Source organism: Petaurus breviceps, unplaced genomic scaffold (genome assembly GCF_028583685.1).
Source record: "Petaurus breviceps papuanus isolate PSGF00001 unplaced genomic scaffold, PetGlider_PUasm1.0 186, whole genome shotgun sequence".
Taxonomy (NCBI): domain Eukaryota; kingdom Metazoa; phylum Chordata; class Mammalia; order Diprotodontia; family Petauridae; genus Petaurus; species Petaurus breviceps.
Genome location: NW_027185798.1, coordinates 888,654 through 913,216, shown reverse-complemented (window position 1 = coordinate 913,216; position 24,563 = coordinate 888,654). Strand labels below are relative to the sequence as shown.

Here is a 24,563-nt window from a genome sequence, read left to right as displayed (position 1 = left end):
TCTTACTTTCTATCAGTCCAGTGTTCTCACAAGGGTTGGTATCAGAGGTCTCCTCTCCCTATCAGAGGTCTCTGCTCCAAGCCTTAATGAGTGATTCACATTTACAGTGGGGGAGGGGGGAGGGTTGATAATGACTAAATGTCCTTCCATGAGTAAGCCCCAAGGCAATATCTCATCTCAGAATATATATATACACTTTAGACTAATAGGCTCAGAGTCAGAAGGCACAAAAACCTACCTGACTCAGCACAGCTGTACAATCAAGGTTCAAGGAGATTGATCCTTCAAATGTTTACAATCTAGCATGAGCCTGAGAAACTAACTGAACTCCAACAAGGAGAAAACAACAAAAATCCCACCTTGCTTGCACTTATAGTACCCAGAAAGGTCTGCTCCAAATGAACCACTCATTCTCTCAGTCTAAATCCTTTTACCAAGTTCAGCTCAAAGTTGGGAAAGGTGGAGTCCTTAGGGCTTATTGCCAGTGTTATCCATAAGCATCATATAAGAATTACATTCTGTAATGTCATCAAGAGGATTTGGATTCAATTGACAGCTACATCCTGGCCTATTTATAGAAATTATTGCCCCTGAAAAACAGGAAATGGATAAAAGAAAAGACATTGCTTTTGATTTTCATCATTTCTTTGAGGAGTTTAACTAATGTAAAACAATGAGGTCTAAAAAATTGAAAAACCTCTTATAATATATAATAATATATACTATATACTATATAAGTACATGTATATATATATATATACATACATATATATGCTGTTGTTATTCAGTCATTCAGTCATGTCCATTGACCCCGTTGACCATAGCACATCAGAGACTTTCTTGGCAAAAATACAAGAGTATTTTGACATCTCCTTTTCTAGTGGATTAAAGCAGGGGTTAAATGACTTGCCCAGGATCACACAGCTAGTGAGTGTCTGAGGCTGGATTTGAACTTAGGTTTTCCTGACTCCAGGTCCAGCGATCTATCCACTGACCCATATATGTAACAGAAGAATTTTTACAGCAGTTTTTGCAGTATCAAAAGAATTAGAAATAATACATATGCATATGCATACCTGTATTTGTATGTATGTGCACACATATCTATGTATAGATACAAATGTGCACATATACTAATATATGCATGTACACATATATTATACATGTGTATACATATATATACACATATACATATACATACACACAGACATTTAGTTCCAGTTCTTTTATATTACAAAAATTGCTTCTACAAAAGTTCTTCTGTATAACACCCTGGTATAATGATTAGCTTGCTCTAAGCCTCTGGGAACAATGGGATGACCCCTAAGGTCCACGTGGTTCCCTTCTCTGGCTTTGGGGAGTTTAGAAGGAAAGTTCTGGGTTTAGACACCATTGATCTAAGTTCCTAGTTAAGTAAACCAGCTAACACTTAGAGAGAAGTTGGGCCCTCTGTCTAATCTTACTTCAACATCTCTCTCTAGATAGTGCTGATTTCTTGGTGGTTGAGGCAAAATTCAGTTTACAGGAAACATTTGAGTAAGGAAACAACAGATTATCTGTGGATAGGGATCAGTTGGGGAAGTTGGGGAAAGAAGTGTCCTTTTCTTGGAATTTCCCTCAGCCTGGGAAGAAGTTTCCTGTCTGAGTCCAGCCTTCAAGTCAATGACCCTCCTACAAATCCTCTTCCTAGGCTACAGCTCTGCCCTCCTTTTGCTAGGTACTCCCCCTAACCTCTCAAACACAGACACGCTAGATTCAAAGGCTTCGTCCTTTTATACAAATTGCCATGACCTAGTCTCTCTCCCTAGCCCTTCCACACTCTGACCCTTTGATTGATTGACCCATTTCCAGCTTATAGAAAGCAAGGGTCATTATGGGGAACCTGTCTTTGCCATTGCCCATGCTAGCACCCATATCCCTGAAGTTTGTACCATGGCCCACCGTTGCTGGGGCCCATTCCACAACCTCACTGTGAATAGGACCTGTACCATGGACCATTCCACTGCCCTGTGCTGCAAGGGCCATCATCCTATTCTTCTGTGGACAGACCTAGAAATGCTTCCCTATCCTGGGACTTTAGTGTTTTCCCCTAGGGGGGGCTGAGTACTGTCATGGGCCACTTCTCTCTCAGCTAGGGTCCAATTGGAAAGGCCAGTTGCCCACTCTTCACAAGTCCCAGAGAAGAGAGTCAGGGTTTATAGGAGCCATTGAGGAAGGTGTTTCTCCTTTAAAATTTTTTAAATTGGGGCTACCCACCCCCAACCCCAACTTTTCCAAGATGAGTGAGGAGAATTTGGCACATTTGTCCTTATTCCTAATTCTAGAAAGATCTCAGGGCTGGGAGAATCAAGCATTGTCCTTTCATGTGCCTTCCCCCCCACCCAAGTCCATGTAAAATAATTCTCACTAGCCTCTGAAATGCCCTATACAAAGTCCCAAGCAGTTCCTTCAGCATAGCTCTTAGAAAATTCCAGAATTATGGTGCGGTCCATAGAGAGAGCCCAGGCCTACCACAGATGATGGGCCAAGAACACAAAAGGCATCAAACATAACATATGCCAGTTTACACCATGTTTTACCTTCAGGGCACTATTCTTAAAAGTACAAAGCACATTTACATTTGTCTGTTAAACTAAATACCCACAGCCAGTTTATTTGCTAATTCCCCCGGGGCAATTTAGGATGCCTCGAAGCATTTGGCCAACACTGACAGAAACATGGAGGGCCCTGAGTGCGGAGAATCACTGAGCTGGAGTTGGAAGGAAGCCTCTGGTCTGACCCAGACATGAAGGAATCCCCAGTGAGGGTCATTTAGCTCTGCTCCAAGGAGGGGGAGCCCATCTCACTTCCCGACTTCTCTAATTGTTAGGAAAGTTTTCCTGACACCAAGCTTACTTTTGGTCTTTCTAGCTCTCATCCATTGATGACCAAGAGAACAAGTCCTTCCCACCAGGGAGCAGCCACGGAATTGCCTTCCTTTGCAGACTTCCCCAACTTTCTCCTATCATTAACTATTTGTAGGACATGCCTCATTCAGGCTAGTGTGGTGCTTCAGAATTGGAACAAAATCAGGTAACAAAAAGAGGTTTACTTAGCCATAGCATTGAAGAGAGGCCCAGCAAGAACACAGCATTGATTCAGTTGAGTGCAGCTTCCTTTCCTCCTGCTTGGCTGTGACATAGTAGCCAGGTCTTAGGTGGCCTCCAGAAAGCCACATCAATGCCTTCAGGCCTAGTCCCTGGAGCCAATGGTTTCCACACCATTTAAGGGAAAACTAGCCTAGCCCACACAGCAGACAGGCCTCCTGCTACAGTGTAAGCTCTCAAGGGGGGAGGGGTTTCTGAGCAGTTGTGTCAGGAGGGGCATGTGGAAGTTGAAGGGAGGAGCAAGGACTCTGCCAGCTCCTTCTCTTGGCTTTGAATATTGGGGTCTGTGAGAACAGGGGGCTCTACGCGTTGGAGAGGGTGGCGAAGGGTGCCCATCTGGAGCTAGCTGGAGTTTAATGAGGGCTGGGAAATGGAGGGAGTGAGAGAGGAGGTCCCTTCCAGCTTGAATCTATGCTTCTAATTTAGAAAGAAATCTGGGATACTTGGGAACACAAGTCATGGCTGTGCATTCATACTGGACAGGTTTAAGCTTGAAGGCTTATCAGTACTTTTTTTTTTTTGGCTTCCTTCTAGCTCTTGCCAAGAGGCTCTGAGTTACAATACAAATATTAGTCTTCCAAGGCATGGAGTAAAGTTTGCCAAATGCAACAAGAAATGCAGAAAGGACTTGTATGGGAGCCCACAGCCTCTGGGGTTCTTACCTGAGGTCCATGAACTTAAAAAAATCATTCAATAACTGTATTTATATATATATATATATTTATATATATATATATTAACAAATAGTTAATGATAGTAGTAGCTGGGACCGGCCTCAGAAAGTTGGGGAAGTCTGCAAAGGAAGGCAATTCCGTGGCTGCTCCCTGGTGGGAAGGACTTGTTCTCTTGGTCATCAATGGATGAGAGCTAGAAAGACCAAAAGTAAGCTTGGTGTCAGGAAAACTTTCCTAACAATTAGAGAAGTCGGGAAGTGAGATGGGCTCCCCCTCCTTGGAGCAGAGCTAAATGACCCTCACTGGGGATTCCTTCATGTCTGGGTCAGACCAGAGGCTTCCTTCCAACTCCAGCTCAGTGATTCTCCGCACTCAGGGCCCTCCATGTTTCTGTCAGTGTTGGCCAAATGCCTCGAGGCATCCTAAATTGCCCTGGGGGAATTAGCAAATAAACTGGCTGTGGGTATTTAGTTTAACAAATATGTATTGTATCTTATGCCTTTAAAGTCATGATTCTGGGCAGAGGTCCTTGGAAGCTTCACCAGACAAAGGTGTCAAGGGTGTCTGTGACATAAAAAAAAAGTCAAAAATGCTTCCATAGAGAGTCAAGAAAACCTTTCCCCTTGGTCCATCCTACTTCTTCAGGGCACCTGTAAACAGTTGCTCTGACCCTGAATATCACACTGGGGTTGAGGTCCTTGTAGCAGGAGAAAGAATTCAAGATTGCTAATGAGTCAAGCCCCATGCGACTCTGCTGGGTTCCCCCTCCGCCAAGGACCTACACAGTCTCTTCAGACTTATGGTAATAGTCTAGGCTCACCATCCGCCTTGAGGTTCAGAACTCTAGGCTGTTAGAGACTTGACCCTTTCTCCCTTGGACCTGCACAATCCCTATGACTCACACTACACTGAAGGGCAAGGTACTAGTTTGATCATCCACATAATGACTTCTACAGGCTCTCCTCCCTTAGTTCATTACTTTGTGCCTTCCTGGAAGCTCAGGTTCCAGTACTCTTACTGCCTCAGGCCCTACCATTCTCACATCTACCTTCTCCACAGAGATATTGTTGGAATCACTCAGCCCTGGTCAATATGTCTCCAGACCAGTTAACACCTCTGTAGATCTTTTGTTCATCAAGACCCACAGCACCAATTCAGGATAGAGTTGGTACTACTCTGTTCTTCCATTTCCTCCCAGCCCCACCTCAGCACCTTGGCAAGCTTTCCTAACACTTGGTAAAAACACCCACGACTTTTTCCATTCTCCTTCCTCATTCTTATCAACTGCACACTGTTCCAATGTGGGTGGGTGATAAGGCCATGAAAATTGTCCTTGAGGTTTGGCAAAAGCCTCAAGAACCACAGAGGTGGATAGGCAGGGCTGGGGACGTGGTCAGGGAACCATTCTACCTGGTGACCTTACAGGCTCCTGTCAATTCAGTTATCCTGCCTGGGCTTTTGGTTTCCAGCTCTGTGTGTCCAATCCTATTTAACCCCCCCTCTCAGATTAGTGTCCCATAGACATCTTAAACTCCACATCTCCCAAATGAAATTCATTAACTTTCCTCCCTAAATACTTCCCGTTCCCTATTTTCCCTTCTTCTGATGAAGGCAACACCATCTTGCCAGTCACTAAGGTTCACAACCTAGGTGTCATCATAAGCTCCTCATTTTGTCTCACCTTCTGTATCCAATCAAGGGCTGTAGGATCTCCCTTTGAGACATCTTGTCTATATTCCTCTTTCTCTACTCTATCATCCCTCCAGCACAAACCTTCATGACCTCCTGTCTGGAAGATTATGACAGCCTGCTGGTTGGTCTGCCTGTGACAAGTCTCCCCACTTCAATCTACCCTCCCCTCGGAGTCAGATTAATCTTTCTAAAGTGTAGATCTACCCATGTCACCCTTCTCTAAACTTCATTGGCTCCCTGTTGCTTTCAGGATCAAATCTCTGATCTGGCTTTTAAAGCCCTTCCCCTGGCTACAACCCAACACTTCCATCACCCCCAGGTACCCCTTGGTACAATGTCCCTGGCTCCCTTACTGTTCCTCCCACAAGATGCTCCATCTCCTGACCTCAGGCGCCTTTACCTGCTCCCTCCCATGCCTAGAACAATATTCCTTCTCATTGCTGCCTCCTGGGTTCCTTCAAGTCCCAGGTAAAACCCCATCTTCTACAAGACAACTTTCCCAAGCCCTCTTAGTGCCATGCCTTCCCTTTGCTGAGTCTCCCGTGCATGGAGAGCCTGCCTCTGTTTCCTGCATGGGAATGTACAACTATTGCACTTAGTTGTTTGCAGGTTATCTCCCCAGCAGAATGTGAACAGGAACTTGAAAATAGGGATTGGTGTTTTGTTTTTGGGGAGGCCATTCTTAGTGTCCTTAGAACTCCAGGCTCAGGGCTTGTTGTCTGGAGCATAATAGGTGCTTAATAAATGCTTGTTGACTTGTCTAGAGACAATAGCGAAGGATTTTAGAGGGCTCAGTAAATGACCAGCCCAGAAGGAGGAGAAGGAAGATTATAGGGACTGAGCTGAGGGAGTGCTAATCTGGAGAGAAATGAGATCTCCCGCCAGGAGAGGCAGATAGATGGAGAAAGCTGTTTCTGCCTAGGCAGGGCTGAATCACCATGGTTAGGGAAGCTGTGAGCTAGGAATTGGCTGGAGGGGACATGGGGAGAGGGCTAAATCAGGAGAAGTTCTTGGACTAAATTGGCCCCAAAGGTTCTCATTAGAATGTGGTTTCAGAGAGGCATTTACCTTTGCTATCTCCCAGGTGGGAGGTCCACCCCTTCCCCCACTGTAGAGCAAAAGAGCAGGGAAGAGAAGGGAGGGAGAGAAAAGAAGCAGGGAAGGGAGGAGGGAATGGCCAGGCCAGGCCAGGAGGGTCCTGAAGACAGCTCATGTAGAAATATGAGTTACTGTCATCATACTTATGTTACTTTTGTTCCAAAGATGTATAAGGGAGTGTTGCTAAACCAAAAAGCATGGTTCCTCTATCTTCTGCTTTTAATCTTATCTCTAGTATCTCTAAAAGCCAACAGCATCTCTTCCCCCAACCAATCCAAGATAGGTGCTTTGCCCTGGGATCAAATCCTGCCCCTCCATTTGCCTGCCTTTTATATTTTCTCCCTTATAATTTATCTGTGGTCAGTCTAATTCTTTTCATCCTTTTTCTCTTTCTGAGGCAGTCTAGCAGCAGAGTGGAGCACCCCAACTTCTCCTCCAATGTCACCCCATCCACATTGCCCTCTGGAATGTCTGTTCCATAGGCAACACACTTCCCTTCCCCCTAAGTTTCTTCCTCTCTGTAGCAGCATCGCCAGGGTGGTTGCCAACACAGGTTTTTAGATCTGCTTTTCTAAAGGAAAGCAACTCAAGATGGGTTAACGATCTTGCTTTAATCAATCAAACATATCTTTTACCTAGTTCAGGGGAAAAGGTCAGTACCCCAAACTTCAGAGTATACAGACAGAAACATTTCAAGCAGACAGGCCTCCAACTGTCCAACCATTACATCCATATCAAATCACAGTTACCAGAGAGGGAAGCATCAACATCTGGGTTTTTCAAAGCCAGGGGGCTCTCAACGGCTGCCCAGAGTCTCATCTGGTCAAATCACACAACACTTCACAAGGTGAGCCCCAAACAAAGTTTCACATCAGGGATTATATAGCCTTCTCCTGGGTCAGAGAATGTAACAATCCTCTTGAGCTGCTGCCCAATCACAAAGCACCAAGGTGTGGGCCTTCCTGAAAAACAAGCTTCCCACCACAGGCTCCAGGTGCACTTAACCTAGGGGCAGGGCAGATCTTAAAAATTTGCATTCCTATAACACCCTCCCACTCCTTCTATCCGCTAGCTCTCACCAAACCTTGCTCCCCCTGATGACACAGACTCCCTGGCCACCCTTTCCAGCACTGGCTGTACCTCCACTCATTCTTCTCTCCTCACTGGTAGAGGCAGGAGAGTTGGAACACACCTTGCTCCCTTTTGCTGCTTCCAAGTTCTCCCCCTTCTTCCATTACTCAGTAACTTCTCTTCCTTTGAGGTTCATGCTATTCATATCTGTGACTCAGTTAAAATCCTGGTAGCCGTTGACTGCAGACCCTCAGGTCACTTCCTTTCCTTCCTCAATGAATTCAGTCCCTGGCTTACAATTTTTCTCTCTTCCCCAACTCCTGCCGTCACACTAGGGTTCTTCAACACACACACACACACACACACACACACATATATATATATATATATATATATATATATATACTCCTCTACTCCACCTCAGCCACACATAAAGGTGGTCATACCCTGGATCCTGCTATTACCCACAAATGGACCGTGTTCATGTTCAAGAATTCTGAGATATCTTTAACCAACCACAGTCTATTGGCTTTTTACCTCTCCCTCTGCCTTCCCTCACCATAACCACCAATCCCTCAACCCCTCAGTTCTCTCTCAGGCCATCTCTCCTACACTAGGTACTCTCTTTTCTTCTCCACATCTTGACTCCTTGGTGAACCAATAGAATTCCACACCACCCTCCTCTCTCGAATCCCTAGCTCCCTTTTATCATATTGCCAATTATGCCCAGCCATGCCTCAATCTTGGATCACCCCCACCATTCATCACCTACACACATGCTGCTGAACAAAGAAGAAAATCACACAACCATTCTGATTGGGTCCACTACAAATTTATGTTACACAACCTCAACTGGGCCCTCGCTGACTCTAGGCAATCCTACTAAGCCTACCTTATCAACTCCCTCTTCCATTCTCCACAGCAGTTCTTCCAGACCTTACATCTATCCTCAAATCTCCTGTAGCTCCTTTTCTCCTTATGCAACCAAAGTTGCCTCATTTAAAAAATATTTTATGTTTTCCATCAATTACATGTAAAAAACAATTAACATTAAAAAAAATGATTTCCAAATTCTCTCTCCCCCTCCTTCCCTTCCCCTTCCCTGAGACAATAAGCAATCTGACATAGGTTACACATGTGCAATCATCTAAAATATTTCCATATTAGTCTTTTTGTGGAAGAAAACTCAGACCAAAAAAAAAAAAAGGAAGGAAAGAATCCAGACTCCATCAGTTCTTTCTCTGCAGGCAGACAGCATTTTTCTTTATGAGCCTTTTGGAATTGTCTTGGATCACTGTATTGCTGAGAAGGGCTAAGTGATCCACAGTTGATCATCATGTAATATTGGTATTATTGTGTGAACTGTTCTCCTGGTTCTGCTCACTTCACTCTGTTTCGGTTCATATAAGTCTTTCCAGGGTTTTCTGAAAGTACCCTGCTCATCATTTCTTATAGCATCACAATCATACACCGGAACTTGTTCAGTCATTCCCCCACTGATGGGCATCCCTTCAGTCTCCAATTCTTTGTCACCACAAAAAGCTACTATGAAGGTCCTTGTACAAATTGCCCCGTATTTTACAGAAAAATTTGAGGCCATTCACTGTGAGCTCTCCCTTCTTCCCTCTTCCTCCTGCTATTACTGAGGTGCCTTCATCCTCTACCCCTGCTGCATATGAGGAGGTGGCCACTGCCTCTGCTTCCTCAATCTATGCCATTCCATCCTGTCTCCTACAACAGATTGTCCTCCCTAGCATCTACGCTTCCACCTATTGGCAGTCTTTCCCTCTCTACCGCATCATTTCCTACTGCCTACAAACAGGCCCACGTCTCCCCCATCTTGAAAAGCCCCTCCCTTGAGCCTTCCATCTCTGCTAATTCCCATCCTACATTTCTTCTGTCCTTTGTAGCTAAACTCTCTTCTCACTCTCTTTTCCATTCCCTTCCAACCTGGCTTCCCGTCTTTTCATCCCACCCAAAATTCTCTCTCCCAAGTGACTAATGATCTCTTGGTAGTCAAATCCAAAGGCCTTTCTCCGTCCTCGCTCTCCTTGGCCTCTCTGCAGCCTTTGATGCTGTTGGTCAGTCTCTCTTCCCTGAGACTCCCTTCTCTCTTGGTTTTGGGTCACTCCCATCTCCTAGTTCTCTTTCCTCTCACAGTTCTTTCTCCAGATCATGCCCTCTAACCACAGGTATCCCTCGGGGTTATACATGTCCTGGGGCCTCTTCTCTCTCCCTCTTTACTACTTCCCCTTGATGACCTCATCAGTGCTCATGGATCTAATTACCATCTCTCTACTGATGCTGCATTCATACCTTAGCTCTACCCACTCTGCCCCATCTCTGCTGACCTCTAGTCTCCAACCTCCAGCTGCCTTGCTGACATCTAGAACTGGGCATCTTAAACTCAGCAATGTCCAAAAGAGAATCCATCATCTTCTCCCCCAAACCCACCCCCATTCCTATCTTCCCTGTTACTGTAGAAGGCCCCACCATCCTCCCAAGGCCTCAGGCTCACAATGTGGGCATCATCTTAGACCCTTCACTGTCTCTCACTCCCCCTCCCACATCTGGGCTGATGCCAAGGCCTGTGATTTTACCTTTGCAGCATCTTTCCAATGTACCCCTTTCTTTCCTCTGACACTGCTCCCACTTGTACAGGCCCTCATCATCTCCCAGTTGGACTGTTGCAACAGCTGCTGGGGGCAGGTGTGGTCCTGTCTATGTCAAGTCTCTCCCCTCTCCAGTCCATCCTCCATTCAGTCACTAAAGTGATTGACCCTAAGTGTAGGTCTGATCATGTCAGCCCCCTCCCTCCCTCAATAACTGTCAGTGGCTCCCTCTTACCTTCAGGATCAAATTGAAAATGCTGTTTGGCGTTCAAAGCCCTTCATAAGCCACCCCCTCCTCCCTTTCCAGTCAGTTACATTTTACTACCTAATATGTACTGGCCTCTTGGCTGTCCCATGAAGAAGACCCTCCATCTCTCAACTCTGGACATGATTTCTGGTTGTCTCCCAGGCCTGGAATGCTCTCCCTCCTCCCCTCTCGCTACTGATGCCCCTCCCCCCTCAAATGCCAACTAAAATCCCCTCTTTTAGTGGAAACCTTCCCCAAGCCTTCTTGGTTCTGTGTACAGAACTTTCAGGGGTCCCCCAGCCCCACTAAGGGAATGTTCCCTTCTCCTGTCTGCAAAGTTACAGGGCAGATAAGCAGGAGGATGTGTAATCTCATTTGTCTATGCCTCCAGACATGGTCCTATGATATTGTCCTAATAAATAACTAACCTTAAGCAAGGGTAAATAGCAAACAAGATCAAGGGAGGGTCCTTGTACATGGTCCGCATTCTTTTGGGTCACACAGACCTTCTGTTGGGGGGCTTATAAACTCTGTGAGCCCCTTGTATCTTTGGCTCTGTATGAAATGGTTCTGTAATAAACAGACTATTGATTACATCCCCATCTCTTTATTCTCACGGCTCGCTAGCCCACCAGCTGGGCTGGCCGCAGCAGTTCTGGTGCCCTCCCTTCATGGATTACTTCCTACTTACCCAGCTGCAGCTTGCTGGTGCACGTTTCTTTGCATGTCATCTGCCCTGTTAGACTGTAAGCTCCTTGAGGTCAGGGACTGTCTCTTGACTCTGTTTCTAACTCCCACTCTCAGCACAGTGTCCGGTACATCGTAGGGGCTTAATCACGTGGACTAATTGATTGTCCAGAGTTCTGGGTTTCACCCCTCCCTCTGTGGGCTGTGTGGATCATAGGGGGGTACAGACTCAGAACTAACAGGGACCTCAAAGGCCATTCCTTATTTTACAGCTGAAGAAACTGAGGGCCAGAAAAGGCCAAACAGGTTCTGAGTACAAAAGCAGAATTGGAGGCCAAGTCCTCTGATTCCTTATTCAGGACTCTTCACACTGGGCCTCTGAAACCCTTTGTGTCTAGTGTGTAAAGTGACTACCCTTTTCTTGTGAGAGAAGCACTGTGACAATCAGAACACTGAGGAAAAACGTGGCTTCGTGCCCATTGGTACCACTGGGTAACTTAACTGGGACATGTGGAGCTCTCAGGACCCTTTCATGGAGGTCATACCAACCCTCTCGCTATCATCCCCTTTACCTCTATGAGCTCAATCAGTCCACAAGCATTTATGACATATTTCCTGGGTGCTAAGCATGGAAAACCAGGAAAAGGCCAAAATGACTCCTGCCCTCAAGGAGCTTACATTTCAGTGGATCTGACAACCCCTATAAATCAGCACACAAGAGAAATATGGAATGGACAGAAAGCAGCCTCCAAAGCAATGGCCCCAGGCCTCCTGTAGAAGATGGCGCTTGACGTGAATCCTAAAAGAAGCCAGGAGCCTGGGCTGAGTAGGGATGGTATTCCAGCCATGGGGGGATGCTGCAAAGATGGGAGAGGAACCAGCTGAATCCCAAGCCACATGGGCAGGAAGGTGTAGACGACTTCCCTTCGGGCTCACAGCTGCATGAAACTTAATCCGCTCCCCTCACCCACAAGGTGATTGGGAGGAGGGTGGCAAGGCAGCTGCTCCTGGAAGCAATCCAAAAAGGCTTCCGGGAGGAGGTGGCACCCGAGCTGACTCCAGAAGCCCAGAATCCCACAATTCCAGGCGAGGAGGAGCATTCCAGGCACGTGGGGACAGCCCATGCAAAGGTATGGGGAGGGCAGTCTGAGTGTCTTCTGTGAGGTCACAAAGCAAAGAGTAGAGTTTGACCCGAACGTGGTGTGGAGCTAGAAAGTGATGCGAGGAGACGTGGAAAGGTAGCCCTGGAGATGCCGGGGGCAATAGGGAGCCACGGAGCTTTGGGAGCAGGGGAGTGACTGCTGAGAGCTCGGCTTTAGCAACCTCATTTTGGCAGCTGTGGGGAGGGCGAATGGCAGAGAGGGGCAGCTGGCACGGTCCTACCCGCCCAGAGTCCGAGGTCTTGGGGCTTTCACGAAGGCGTGTCCCACTTTGAGATTATTCTCACAACAGCCACAGCCAGACCTCCTCCCCCGTCCCAGAGAGCTGCTGGGGCACAGAGCTGCTGGGGCACAGAGCTGCGAGGGCGGGGCCGCCGGCCCTTCTTCCAGCCCCACCCCCCCTCCTCCTGGCGCCTCCTGGGAAATGTAGTCCAGCACCGGGGGCGGATTGGGCCGCGCCGAGCCCCAGGCCGCGTCCCGCCGAGACTACACTTCCCGGCAGGCATCGGGGAGCGCTCGGCGCACTGCGCAGGCGCGACGCGGCGGTAGCGGCGGCCGGGGCCGCTATAAGGGCTTGTTTTTGCTCTGGGGCTGATGCTCGGCTGTCGGTCCGACGGCCGCTGGTGGGGACAGGTAGGTGGCGCTCGCCGGGCCGGAGTGGGATGAAGGGTGGCCCCGAGGCCTTTCTGCAGGCTGAGTCCGACGGAGCTGGGATCCCTCTAGGTTCTGGGGAGGGAGGCGCGGGTAGGGGCAGCAGCCGGAGCCGACGCTGGGCTGGGCTCCCGCCGCGCAGCAGCCCCCGGCCTCCTCGGGTCCCCGCCTGGACTCCAGCCCGCGGAGAAAGCGCTGGCCTTGGGCCTCTGGGCGCGGCGCTTAGGGGCTCCTAGGTCTCGAGCCTCTGGGAGGGAGCCGGACCAGACCGGGATGTAGGGAAGAGAGAGGGGGGCCGGAGGCGCGCTCCCGGCCACGGCCGCCAGAGGGCGCCGCCCCCGCGGCCATTGCCCGTCGTGGGGGAGGCGGGGGCGGAGGGAGCGCGAGCTAGGGGCCTCTCCGCGCAGGCGCCCCCCCCTTTCGCCCCCCCCCCCCCACCCCCTCCGACCCCCTGGCCTGCGCGCCTGCGCACCCTCCTCGCCCTAGCCGCCGTCCTGTGCTGAGCCCCTGGACCGACCCTCTACCCCCCACCCCCATCCTTCCCTTGTCGGGGGGCTCTTGAGGGCCTCCAGGCCACCCCACCCCTCCCATCTTCCAGGGAAACTGAGGCACTTGCTCACCAGCACCCCTCACCCTCCTTGGGCACCGAGGCTTGGAGCTGGCGAGGTTCCGAGTGGAGCCAGCTAGAGTGGCGGGAGTCCCCCGGGGAGAGCCCTCCCCGGGAGGGCAGCTGCGAACGCCCCCACCCTGCGCTGTGCCCCCCAGGCCGTGCCCCGCTGCGCGGCCCGGAGGTGGGACTGGCCCAGGCTGGGAGGTCCAGGGCCGCTCCGTGACCTCGGAGAGCTCCCGCGGACCATGACCTTGTGTTAGATAGAGAGACCTCGGGCTGCGTGGTCTGACTCTCGGGCGGATTGGACCCCTGCCCGCCCCTGGTGGTCCGGGGCCAGGGGGCTTTAGGGCCCCCCCGCCCGTCCCCCCTGTCCCCCTCCCCCCGCCCTGGGCAGCCTGGCCAAGGTGACCCTTGGAAGGCAGGCGGCTTCAGTGCTGGCGCTGACCTCCACAGGGAAGCCTTCCTCACTGCTGCTCCCTGTGGTCCGGCCGCCTGTGAGGAAAAAGCCCGAGTGCCCCCAGCACTCCCGTCTCAGTCAGGGGCTGCTTTAGTGACTTGGGGCTGAGAGCCCAGAGATGGGGAGGGGGTGCGGCCTTGGGGCGATCTGGAGGTGGCTCAGCCTAGAAGAGACTTAGGGCGCTCCCCCTGCTCTTTTCTTTTTTAATGTGAAGTAAATTGTCTCTGGTGATCAGAAGGTGAAACCGGTGGGCTGGAGGGTGGTGCTCTTGGGGGCATTTCCCCGGTTTCTGGAGCTGCGCCCCTGCAGTCGGCCTGCTCTGAGAGTGGGGTCTGGAGGCTCAGCCCCGGTACTTTTCCATCTCGGTGATTCCAGCAGTTCTGAGCTCCTGGCATTAGTCATGCTTTAGGCCGGTTTTATTTCAGTCTTTCAAATATGCTGATGCATGAATGATGAGATTTGGGACTTTTCTAGACATTTAAATCTTTTTGCTGGTGATTGGCCTTACCTTCGCCCTTGACCGACCCATGAATGTGCTTACCTAATTGGGACGTGTGTGATCAGATTTCACTGGATGTGAACTTCATTTTTCACCTCTTTTGAAACGAGAAGGTATAAACCAAATGATACTTGTAGAACTTATTTAAGGACAACAGCATCAGCTTTTCCTGTGGAATGGATTTATAAAACCTTATTTCTTTGCTAGGAGCCTTAACAGATCCCACTTTTAATAAATCTTTTTCAGAAATTCTGAGGCAAAGCCAAGGGTCTGTGAGCCCCAGGACTTTCAGTCTAAGAAGATGAAGGATATTGATATGGGAAAAGAGTATATTATACCCAGTCCTGGGTATGGGAACGTGAGGGAGAGAACTGGATCCTCTGGGCAGCACCGAGAGCATGGAGAAGCTGACTCTGAGCAGACACATCCGGTGAGGCCTCCCCTCCCCCTTCTCCTTTTTAACTCTCTGGGTCACGTTTTAATGGATATTCTGAACCTAAGGGGTCACACTACTAACTTTGCTCTCTGCTGAATACAGAGGCCTTGATAATGTCTTCTCTTTGTCCCAAACTGGAGAGTCTGTTGTAGGCAATCCTATCAATGATGTTGGCCTCTGTTCTGCCCCGGTCCTAGAGACGCCTGGGATGCTGTCATGCCTGTGCCAGGGGGCCAGGCTCAGACCTGATTCCGGGTCAGTGTGTCCCGCTTCCCATTCATGGTCACTGCAGTGGACACCCTGGGTGTAACCCTCACCAGCGGCCTCCCCACCCACAAGACCTCCTTAGCACTCCTGCCCTCCCGGCCCTCCCCCACCCCCCCAAAACATTAAAGCAATGTGAAACCTAATTTTTCAGAATTTTAATTTAAGGAATGAAAAATAGAATGGACCCAGAGACATCTCTCAAATACTAATTTAGTCCAATAGAACTTGCCCTCCGTTTGCTCTGTGCTCCCTTTGTCTTGAGTGTACAAGCGGTTCAGAGAAGGGACACGTTACCTGTTATCTAGACAGAGCCTCATTTAAGGGATAGTTAGTCACCTTTCTAAGTGAAATCAAACCTTTTTGACTCCTTGCCAAGGGGGGTGGTAAAGGGAGAAAGGTGCAAGAGGATTTGGGTTTCTTTGGTTAAAAGGCCTCTCTTTTGGGTGAGGATGAATGAGTTAAACGTCTGACCTCTTGAAAGGATTGTACTCTCTTGGAAGCAGCTGAGTTGGGAAGGGGGAGCCTGCCACAGGCTTGGTGTGGGCCCTCTCCCAACACACTTCAGTCTGGGGGCGCTGTGTCAGGATGTGTTTGAAGACTTAGATCAACCAGATTTTAAAGCCCTCTCCCCAGTAGTTTACCAGAGGGTATTTTCCCCATACTTGTCTAGTTCTTGATTTTTAAGATTTATAATCACCCTGGTCTGGTCCTAAGGTTCTCTCTCTCTGCCCATGTACCTTGGAGTCTCTATCAGAATCCAGCAGCTTGTCTCGGTGAGAGTCTGTACTTGAACCTAGGCCTCTGTGGCTTGCTTTCACCACAATGCCACGCTGATCATTAACTGACAGAAAATCAGTGATGACACGTTCTAGTCCCCTTGTCCTTGACAGAAGGGATCCATGTAAAATGCAGTAAGCACACTGTGTACATTCTTGGCCCCTTTTCTGGCTCCTTTGGGGCCTTCCCTTCAGCTTAGGTGTCTTCACTGAGCAAAGAAAGTTAGTTTGGGTGGTCCTGCTCTTCAGTTTCAGAGCTACTGAGGCCTGTTGCCACCACTCGCTGGAAGTATTTCCGTGTTTCCCTAGACTTAAATTGTTGTTTTACCTTCACTAGAATCTGTTGTTACTGGGCCACCATTTAGTCAGGCATTCTTCCATTGGTGGACAGAGATTCTCTTCTTTTTTTGCTTGCTGTTAGAAATAAGGCCCCTGGGGATTGATGGGGGAGAGGTGGATATAGGACCTTTCATTTTTAGGGGAGAATATTTTTAGGGTGACCTCTTAGCAATGGTGTCACCTATTGCTGAGCTTTTAATTTTTAAGAATTTATTTTTACAATTCATCAAGCATCATGCACCCACTATGCACAGGCACCATGAGGTGCCAGGACCTACTCTCAGGGTTGATCTCAGTCTTGCTGAGGCTAAACAGAGAGTGTGTATGTGTACGTACACGTGTATACACACACCACCCACAATATCTGGGGAATTTGGCTGGCCACAGAGTAAGGGGCAAGGGGCATCTCCCCTTTTAAAAAGTAAGAACTCTTGTCTTTGGCAGAGACCTCTTTCTGCTGCCCTTGACTTTTCTTATTAGAAGTGTTCAAGTAACATAAATAGGGAAAGACCCTGAGAACCACAGTCTTGTTTTTTTACTAAATGTGCTACAATTCTCAACCTTTCTTTTGTCCCCTAACCCAAGAGGGCTCATTTCTGTGATGTGTAAAATACTGAATTAGTTTGACTGGGAACAACTCACATTACAATTGGGAAGTTGGGAACACTGAGTAGTTCTGTTTAAGGACAGTAAAATCTGTCTTTAAATGGTGAAGGTCTGTCTGGATCCTCCCCACTCATTTGGAGCTTCAGTATCAGCTCTGGGTGGCTTCAGTCTGTCTTGCTATATGTGGTGTTTGACAAGTGAATTATTTCCTGGCCCAGTGACCAGCCGTGCTGTGAGGGCCAGAGAAGGAAACAAGGTGAAGCCCCTCATCGGGCCATGCTGAGGTGTTTCCAGAATCCTGAGCATTCTGTTGAGTCTGTTCCTGCAGAGGAGGGTAGGGGGAGATCCTGGGAGGTTTGGATTTTCAGCCTTTAGTGCTGTGTTTTCTTTTGGCTGCTGCCAGTGACACAGCAGAATGGTTTTTAGGATGAATGGTCCTTTCCCAGTGCAGGTGTCCCCAGGGCCTTGGGAGCCCTGTGAATCGTGAGAAGCTCCAAGTATTATGTGAGATGGGCCTGTCACCTAAGCCTGACTCCCCAGTGGCCACCCAGCAGAATGACTGTTGGGGGAAAGGCTCAGGGGCTTCCTCTTGATGTATTTGACTTGGGATTCAGGACGAAGCAGCTTTGGGGTTACAGACACCCCTTTTTTATATAGCAGCAAGGAAGGGTAGTTTGAAGGGAATTGGTAAGACCTGGTGTGCAAAAGATGGAAAAGCCCTGAAGTTAGTAGTTTGTTTTACATTAAGAAAGTGCTGGGTCTCACTAAAGCAGCCAACTGGGCTGGGACCCAGCCCCAGCCCCCACTGCCATGCAGCCAGGCCGCCCTCCTTCCTCAGCAACCTGCAGCTCTTCCCACACACTCTGGTATTCAACTTCACTAAGTCCTTGTGTCTTCCCCTTAGAGTGTTAGCTCCTCGAGGGCTGGCTCCTCTTTGGGCTGTGTCCCCCAGCATCTAGCACGGTGCCTGCCCTATTTCATGAGTATTTAACAAATGCTTGTTGGTTAATTGACTCCTGTGAAGTTCACAGGACTAGGTGATGAGACTAGTGATGAGTCTAGGCCTTGAATGCCTGCCAGGTGTTTTCTTCCCCCACCCTGGGCTGGGGGGAGTTTGCAGATGAGGAAACAGCTAGGAGTGACTTGCCCCAAGTCTTGATCCTCCTGGTTCCCATTGCTGACTCATCCTGTCCATTTATTTGTTTAGCCCTGTGCTTCCCTCTCGCTTTTTTTCTGCCACAAGAAGCATTACTTTGTGCCCTCTTTGGTCTGTGGTATGTTCCTGACAGTGGGAGCTCAGCCAAACGTAGGCTTTGGAGGTTTTAGTCACTTTTAGCAGTGTCTGCAGGCCTTGCTTAGCCTTTGAGCAAAGTTTCCCTTTTTTTCCATGTCTCTCCTCACTTGGAGCTTGTCTAGACCTTCCATCAGTCCCATCAGCAGGCCATAGGACTCACCTGAGAAGCTCTAGAACAGGGTTCTTAACCTTTCTGTCATCTATACTTTAGAGTCATTGTTTTTTGTCTTGTTCTTTTAATCCAGAGTTGAAGGAAATGCTGAATATCTGATCCAGGTACAGATCCATTCCAAATGCCCCCAGAAATCTCTCCATAACCTCCTGCTCTGGGGCTTTGACCCTCCCTTCTGTCCCTTCATAACACTGAGACACCTTTTCTAGAGCTCGGCAGACTTCCTTCCATAGCCCTTCATGTCTGGGATGTGAAGGGGCAGGAATTGCCCCTCACCCTTCTTGGAGTAAGCAGCAGATAATGCTGACTGCATGCCCTAAAATGCTGGCCTGGGGGTTCTAGATCACATTCTTAAAGTGGGAACACTGGGCCCCTCTTCCTCCCCCAGCAATCTCCTTTGACCCTCAGACAAGCTTCTAGGACTGTTTCTAGGTCCAGGCTGGGGGGAAGAACCTTACAGCCCTGTAGCCTCCACTAAAGCTTGGATTAGTTCCTAATTAGCTCCACACCTAACAGGTACCTTTGATTTCCTGCTTCTTAAAGAAGGATGGATTTGGCTGTAATGAGGTGATGGTTTGTTGTTGTTTTTTTTCTGAGAGGAAATCTAATACTGTGGGAGTGGGTCCTGGGGGATAGGGTGAGGGGCTCAGATGTATGTGTTTGGGGGAGGGGTTTGGTGACGGCAGGGAACAGAGGCAGGCTTTGAACACCCACCCCCACTGGGCTCAGTGAGGGCTTTGCTTTGCAGTAGAGGGCACTTGGAGTGAGACTAAAAGCTTTTTACTTTCTTGATAGCAAAGTAAATTTGCCCCAGTTGCCAGTTGACTCAGAAGTAAACAGAAGGGAAAGAACAAAACTATAAATTGGAAAAAAAGGCCATAATACAGTTAAATTATGGGTGCTAGATAAAATTTTATTTAAAATAATTGAATTAGGGAAAAATAAAATTAGTCAAAATGTTGAATACCAGTTCCCTACAGCAAAAAAAAAAAAAAAAGCAAAAAATAAAGAGAAATTTCAGAAAAATATTGAACACAGCTAAAACTTGCCAGGACATTTTCCTTGGTGGCCCTGCTGCATCCTAGGTCAGCGGTGAAGGGATAGGAGCTGTTGATGAGAGGGGACCTAGTAGAAACAGTAAAGGGGAATGAAAAACAAACTGCCTGTCCCAGGTAGCAGGTCCTGGGGGTAGCTTGTTGAACTGGGCCTCAGGTGCATGGACCCTTTCCTGTTGCAAGGCAAGAGGCACAAAGATAATCATATCCTTGGACCAAATAACTGGTCACATCCTCAGTATCATAAAGGGGAAAAAGACTTAGTTCTTCAGAAATATATGGGAGAAATCGTTTTCAAAAGAGTTGTAAATGAACTGAGCCAGCTTCAGCTCTCTGATAGAGAATGTGGATGAAAAGGCTTCTGGGCCTGTCTCCAGCCTCTGCCTTGCTGCATCCTCCCATTTCCTTCAAGATTCTGCTGATACGCTTGGCCCTTGCCCATCTTTCTATATCTATGTTCAGTGCATATTCTGTGTTCTGCTCCCCCCAGCTCCAAGGCTTGTACACGCCTTATTTGCCTGGCACATCCCTAGAGGACAAGGGATGGTGCTGTGGAGCGATTGACTCTGCCACTTGGCCAAGATGGCAAATACCAGAACCTGCAAAGATGGGCCCTGCCATCTCCAGCAGTGCCCCAGGCAGCTCAGCACTGGGTGTGTTAATGGCATGGAAGCAGAGGCAGACACTTGGAAAGGGAGTGGATGCCCATGGCTTTGGAAACAAGCACGTGGGAATGTGAGAGATGGTTATGGGCCAGTTAGGAAGGCAGTAAGATTTGTAGGAACTGATGTAATTTCATAGATGGGGGAACAGAGGCCCAGGAGGGAAGTCTTCTGGAGGGCCCGAGTCCAGCCGGGCAGATGCCAGCAGACTTCCTGTCAGAGAGACACCCTGGGTCTGGCTGGCGGGGTGAGGGGGGGGGACCTTCCTGGGCCACTTCTCTAAAAGTGTTCCCCTGTTCCTCTTCTGGCCCCGGCAGAGAGATCCTTTCCTGAAGGTCACAGCATGTAGCCTCCCTCCTTGCTCCCACCCACCATATCTGTAACCTCCAGTCAGTGCACCAGCTGTTCATCTGCCCTGTGATCTCTCAGTTTTAATAAAAACATTCTAAATGCCAATTGTGCTAGGCCTGTACTGGGCCAGATGCCAGGGATAACACTCTCCTTATCCCCACCCAAAACCCAAGGAGCTCCTAGGAGTTTGTGTGAGATGCCGTGGATAGTTGATTCTGCTACCAGGTAAAGGAAGAAGAAGGGCCTGGGGGAGGGTGGAAGGGCAAGGAAGGATGGCGGGAAGATCTGCCGAGGTGAAGAGGGTGTGCGTTCCTATGGGTGTGAGTCCCTGGAAGGAGGAGCACCAGGGGCCATTTAGTCTACCCCCTTCGTTTTATGGATGAGAACATTGGAACCTGAAAGAGTTGTTAAATACCAGCCAGCCATGTCCTCTGTGGGGGAGGGGAGCACTGGACACAGGCAGGTCTTGAGAGTCCGATAAAAGCTGTTGGACACTTGCGAATGTGGTCACTCCTGGCAGAAGTCTCACCCTGTCACTGCATGGTCACAGCCCCCCAAAATGCAGGTGTTTCCATCCGTAATCTGGGGTGGTACCGATGAAGCTTGCTGGGCTGATGATGAGCCCTTGTTTGTGGCAGCTCAGGCATGATACTGTAAGTTATTTATGAAACAATAGAAATGCTGTTTGCTCTTCTCGGGTTTTTCTTTTCTGCACATTGGATCCCAACACCTGAAAGCAAACAAGTTTGCTTACTTGTTAAGATTAAGATCACAGCTCTCCGAACCAGGAGGTTTATTTTGTTCTCACACCTCCCAACCCCCTGGGGGAGGCGTGGCAGCTCCCTTTCCTCCTTCCGGAAGCCTGGGCAGCTTCCTTGGTGGCAATTGGCTGGAGGGTATGGCCATATCAAATATTGCTTCAAGCTCAATGTCTTAAATCAGCGCATCTCAAAGCCAGTTGGGGGGGGGGTTGGTAGTTTTACCAGTAGCCCTTACTGTTCCAGGCACCGTCCTTGATCCTGGGGATAGAGAGACAAAAAGAAACGGTAGAGAGTGAACAGAACAGATACGCATCAGTATATTCAAGAGGGAAGAATAATTTGGGGGAATACATATAAGGTGGATCAGGAAAGGCGTGTGTTTGGGGTGAGAGCAGTGTGCAGCCTGTGTGAGCTCCAGGGATGGCTGATGGAGGTTGTGCTTTGGGGGAATGGGGTGCCGATTGGGTAGATCAGAGAGTGCACAGAGGGGAGGAATGCGTATGCCTGGGATGCCTCCCTCTGGATGAAGGCCACTGGTGCCCACCCTCCCAAACCTCTTGGTCTTTCGCTACTTGATATGTGGGTGCACCATTTTCTGTGTGTTCACTGACTTGGCCATTGGAGCGTCAATTTGTGAGTAGGGATTGTCTGGTTCATGTATAGTAGTAGGGTCTGGGACACTGGAGCAGTGCCTGGCAGGCTCATAGGTGCTAAACTGATTAAGACCAAAAAGGTAGTTGGGAGCCATGAAGTACTTGAAATGGAAGGAAGTTAGTATTTGATTCTAGAGGTAACGGAGAGCCCCTCGAAGTGCTTGCTTAAGCCCAGCTTGGACAGGGCTGGAGCTGTGCCCCAGCTGGGAAAGTGACCCTTTATTTTACCAAACAAAAACCCAAAATGAGGCCTGGGATTGAACGTGATGCCTCGAGTTTGGTCTGACCACTCACTTAGTTGGAATCCTTTGCTCTTTCACACTCATAACTTGGGCATGTGACCCGTATGATGACCCACCTAAGCCACCTCTTCAGACTTAGCTCCTGCTCCCCTAGATGATGAATTCCTTCCAGTGGCAAGGCTTGATGTTTTCCCCCTTCTGTCTTTGCCTCTACCCCTCCTCCAGTGCCTTTTTATTCCTGTAGCCGATCAGACCTTCAAGATCCAGCTGAATTCTGGAGTCACCTGAGCCCCAGATCATTTCTCCCTGCACTCATAGCATTGTTGATTCCACCAATTTGACAGTATCTTCTGCTTAGTCTGACATCTGTCATAACATTAGATTTGTCATTTTAAAACTTGTATTGCTTAACTTTTTAGGTGTTCACCCAATCAGGCTGTAATGTCCTTCTATGATCAGTAATTGTTTTGATTGCTTGTGGCTATTTATATTTTATCTCTAGAGCTTTTGAAATTCCAAGCTTAAACAACAAATAAACATAATTTAAATATATGAGTTTAGCTGACTTTGAGAATTATCTTCCTACTCTGTTTCCTTCTGGTCTTCCTCTTTTGCTGAAAAATATTTCAATGACCATTTGTTTTGGGGGACAACCTTATTGCCAGCCTTCCTTCCCTCCTGTTAAAAAAAAAATAATTCCTTTTTAACAAATATGCCAGTGTCTTTGGGACAGCTAGGTGGCGCAGCGAATAGAGCACCGACCCTGGAGTCAGGAGCACCTGAGTTCAAATCCAGCCTTAAACACTTAACACAAAAACTAGCTGTGTGTGATCTTGGGCAAGTCACTTAATCCCAATTGCCCTACCTTCTCCCCTCCAAAAAACCCCCAAATATGCCACCAACAAAAGTAAGTCCCATGTTGACCATGGGTCATTGAGTATCTTGTGTCTGTTGTCTTAGGAAATAGGGGTCTCACTTCATCACTGACTCTGTGGAATTGTGCTTGGTAACACAACCGATCAGTGATCGAAGAAGGACGTTACAGTCTGGGTGGACACTGAAAGTTAAGCATTGACAAATACAGCATTGTCACATGTCCGAGTAAGCAGAAGATTTCAAGACTATTATTGTAGATAACAAACATTACTCTTCTCCTGGTTCTGTTCATTTTACTCTACAGCAGGTTTTCCCGAGTTCCTCTGAAGCTGCCCCTTTCATTATTCCTTCTGGTTACACTATTATTTTGAGCTCCATTTTTTCCCTAGTTAGACTGTCCATGGAGCGAGAAGAGCCACTGATCCGCTGTCTGACCCCTCCTGAAGTAGGAGGGAACTTAAGCATCTTTTCCAGCATCTTCTCAGTCCTGTCATATTGGTATTTATTAACTTAGGACAAATTCTACTGGACAGAAGTCCATTCTCTCTCCAGCGTTTAATGTGTTTCTGTGTCTCATGGTGGGTACTAGAGGCTGTGATTGCAAGGCCTGTTAATTGTTCACAAGTCTCTATTTCAATATAACTTTAAATCATTCTGAATTTCAAGCTGGTTTTCAAGGGTGTAGAACCACAAACACAAGCATTTCATTAATATTAAGAAATAAGTGTAAAACTGCCTTGGTGAGTTTGGTCTCTTGAAATGGCAGGAAAAAAAGACCCAGATGTTTTCCTCTTTTGGTCATGCAGTGGGATTCTTCACAACAAATCTGGCTTTTCTTCTTATTGCCGTTGCTACTTCCCTCTATTTACCCATATTCGAAAATCCCTTGAAAAGATGAAGATATTTATCTCTTCCCCTGTTTTGTGGTAGAAAGAATGCTGGATTTTGGAGTCTGCTCATGTGACTTTGGGCAAACCATCAAGCCTTGCAAGGTCCCAGGCTCCTTATCTGGAAGAGGAGAAATAGATGACCTTGAAGGTCACCTCTAGCTCTGAAATCATGGCTGGCTGAGGGTAAAGAATGGCCAGCTTCCTGGCAGCTCCTGAGAAAGCTCTTCAGGACAGAACTGTTGTTTGTTGGAAGTGAGTAGTTGCAATCCACTGTCCTGTTTGGAGCGCTTAGCAATTCAGCAATTCTCTTAGAATGGAGTGTGTTCAGGGGGCCTGCCTTCCCAGCCTGGAAGTCACCTTCCCTGGCTTTCTCACCCACCTTAAACTGAAATACAAGCCATACTTACAGACAGATGTCCAGATGTCCATGCTTGGCTATTTCTCCCTCCCTCCCCTCCTTCCCTCCCTCCCTCCCTCCCTTCCTCCCTCCCTCCCCCCCCCCTGAACACACCCCCCTCCCCCCCTCCCCCCCCCCATCAATCCCACCACCACCTGCAACCTGCATCCTCTTTCCTCTCT

At 48.4% G+C, this 24,563-nt stretch overlaps 2 protein-coding genes across 7 annotated transcripts in view; one reads left to right on the top strand and one right to left on the bottom strand.

Annotated features, from left to right (window-relative positions):
- The window catches only part of LOC138162021 (5-hydroxytryptamine receptor 3C-like), a 36,490-nt gene extending 33,147 nt beyond the window's left edge, over positions 1-3,343 (bottom strand). The window contains exon 1 of the mRNA XM_069089137.1: positions 3,092-3,343. Within this exon, the coding sequence (XP_068945238.1) occupies positions 3,092-3,104 (13 nt within the window). The 5' untranslated portion in view covers positions 3,105-3,343. The remainder of the gene's footprint in view (positions 1-3,091) is intronic.
- Positions 3,344-12,890: 9,547 nt separating this feature from the next.
- The window catches only part of ABCC5 (ATP binding cassette subfamily C member 5), a 53,796-nt gene continuing 42,123 nt past the window's right edge, over positions 12,891-24,563 (top strand). For 5 of the 6 annotated variants that reach the window (XR_011168583.1, XM_069089308.1, XM_069089311.1 and 2 more), the window contains exons 1-2: positions 12,891-13,020; positions 14,851-15,034. Coding sequence is in view for 5 of the 6 variants with exons in the window: in XM_069089308.1 (XP_068945409.1) it covers positions 14,906-15,034 (129 nt within the window). In the remaining variant the exon portion in view is untranslated. Of the gene's footprint in view, positions 13,021-14,202; positions 14,718-14,850; positions 15,035-24,563 lie in introns of those variants that run through there. The other variant, XM_069089309.1, reaches the window with a different exon arrangement.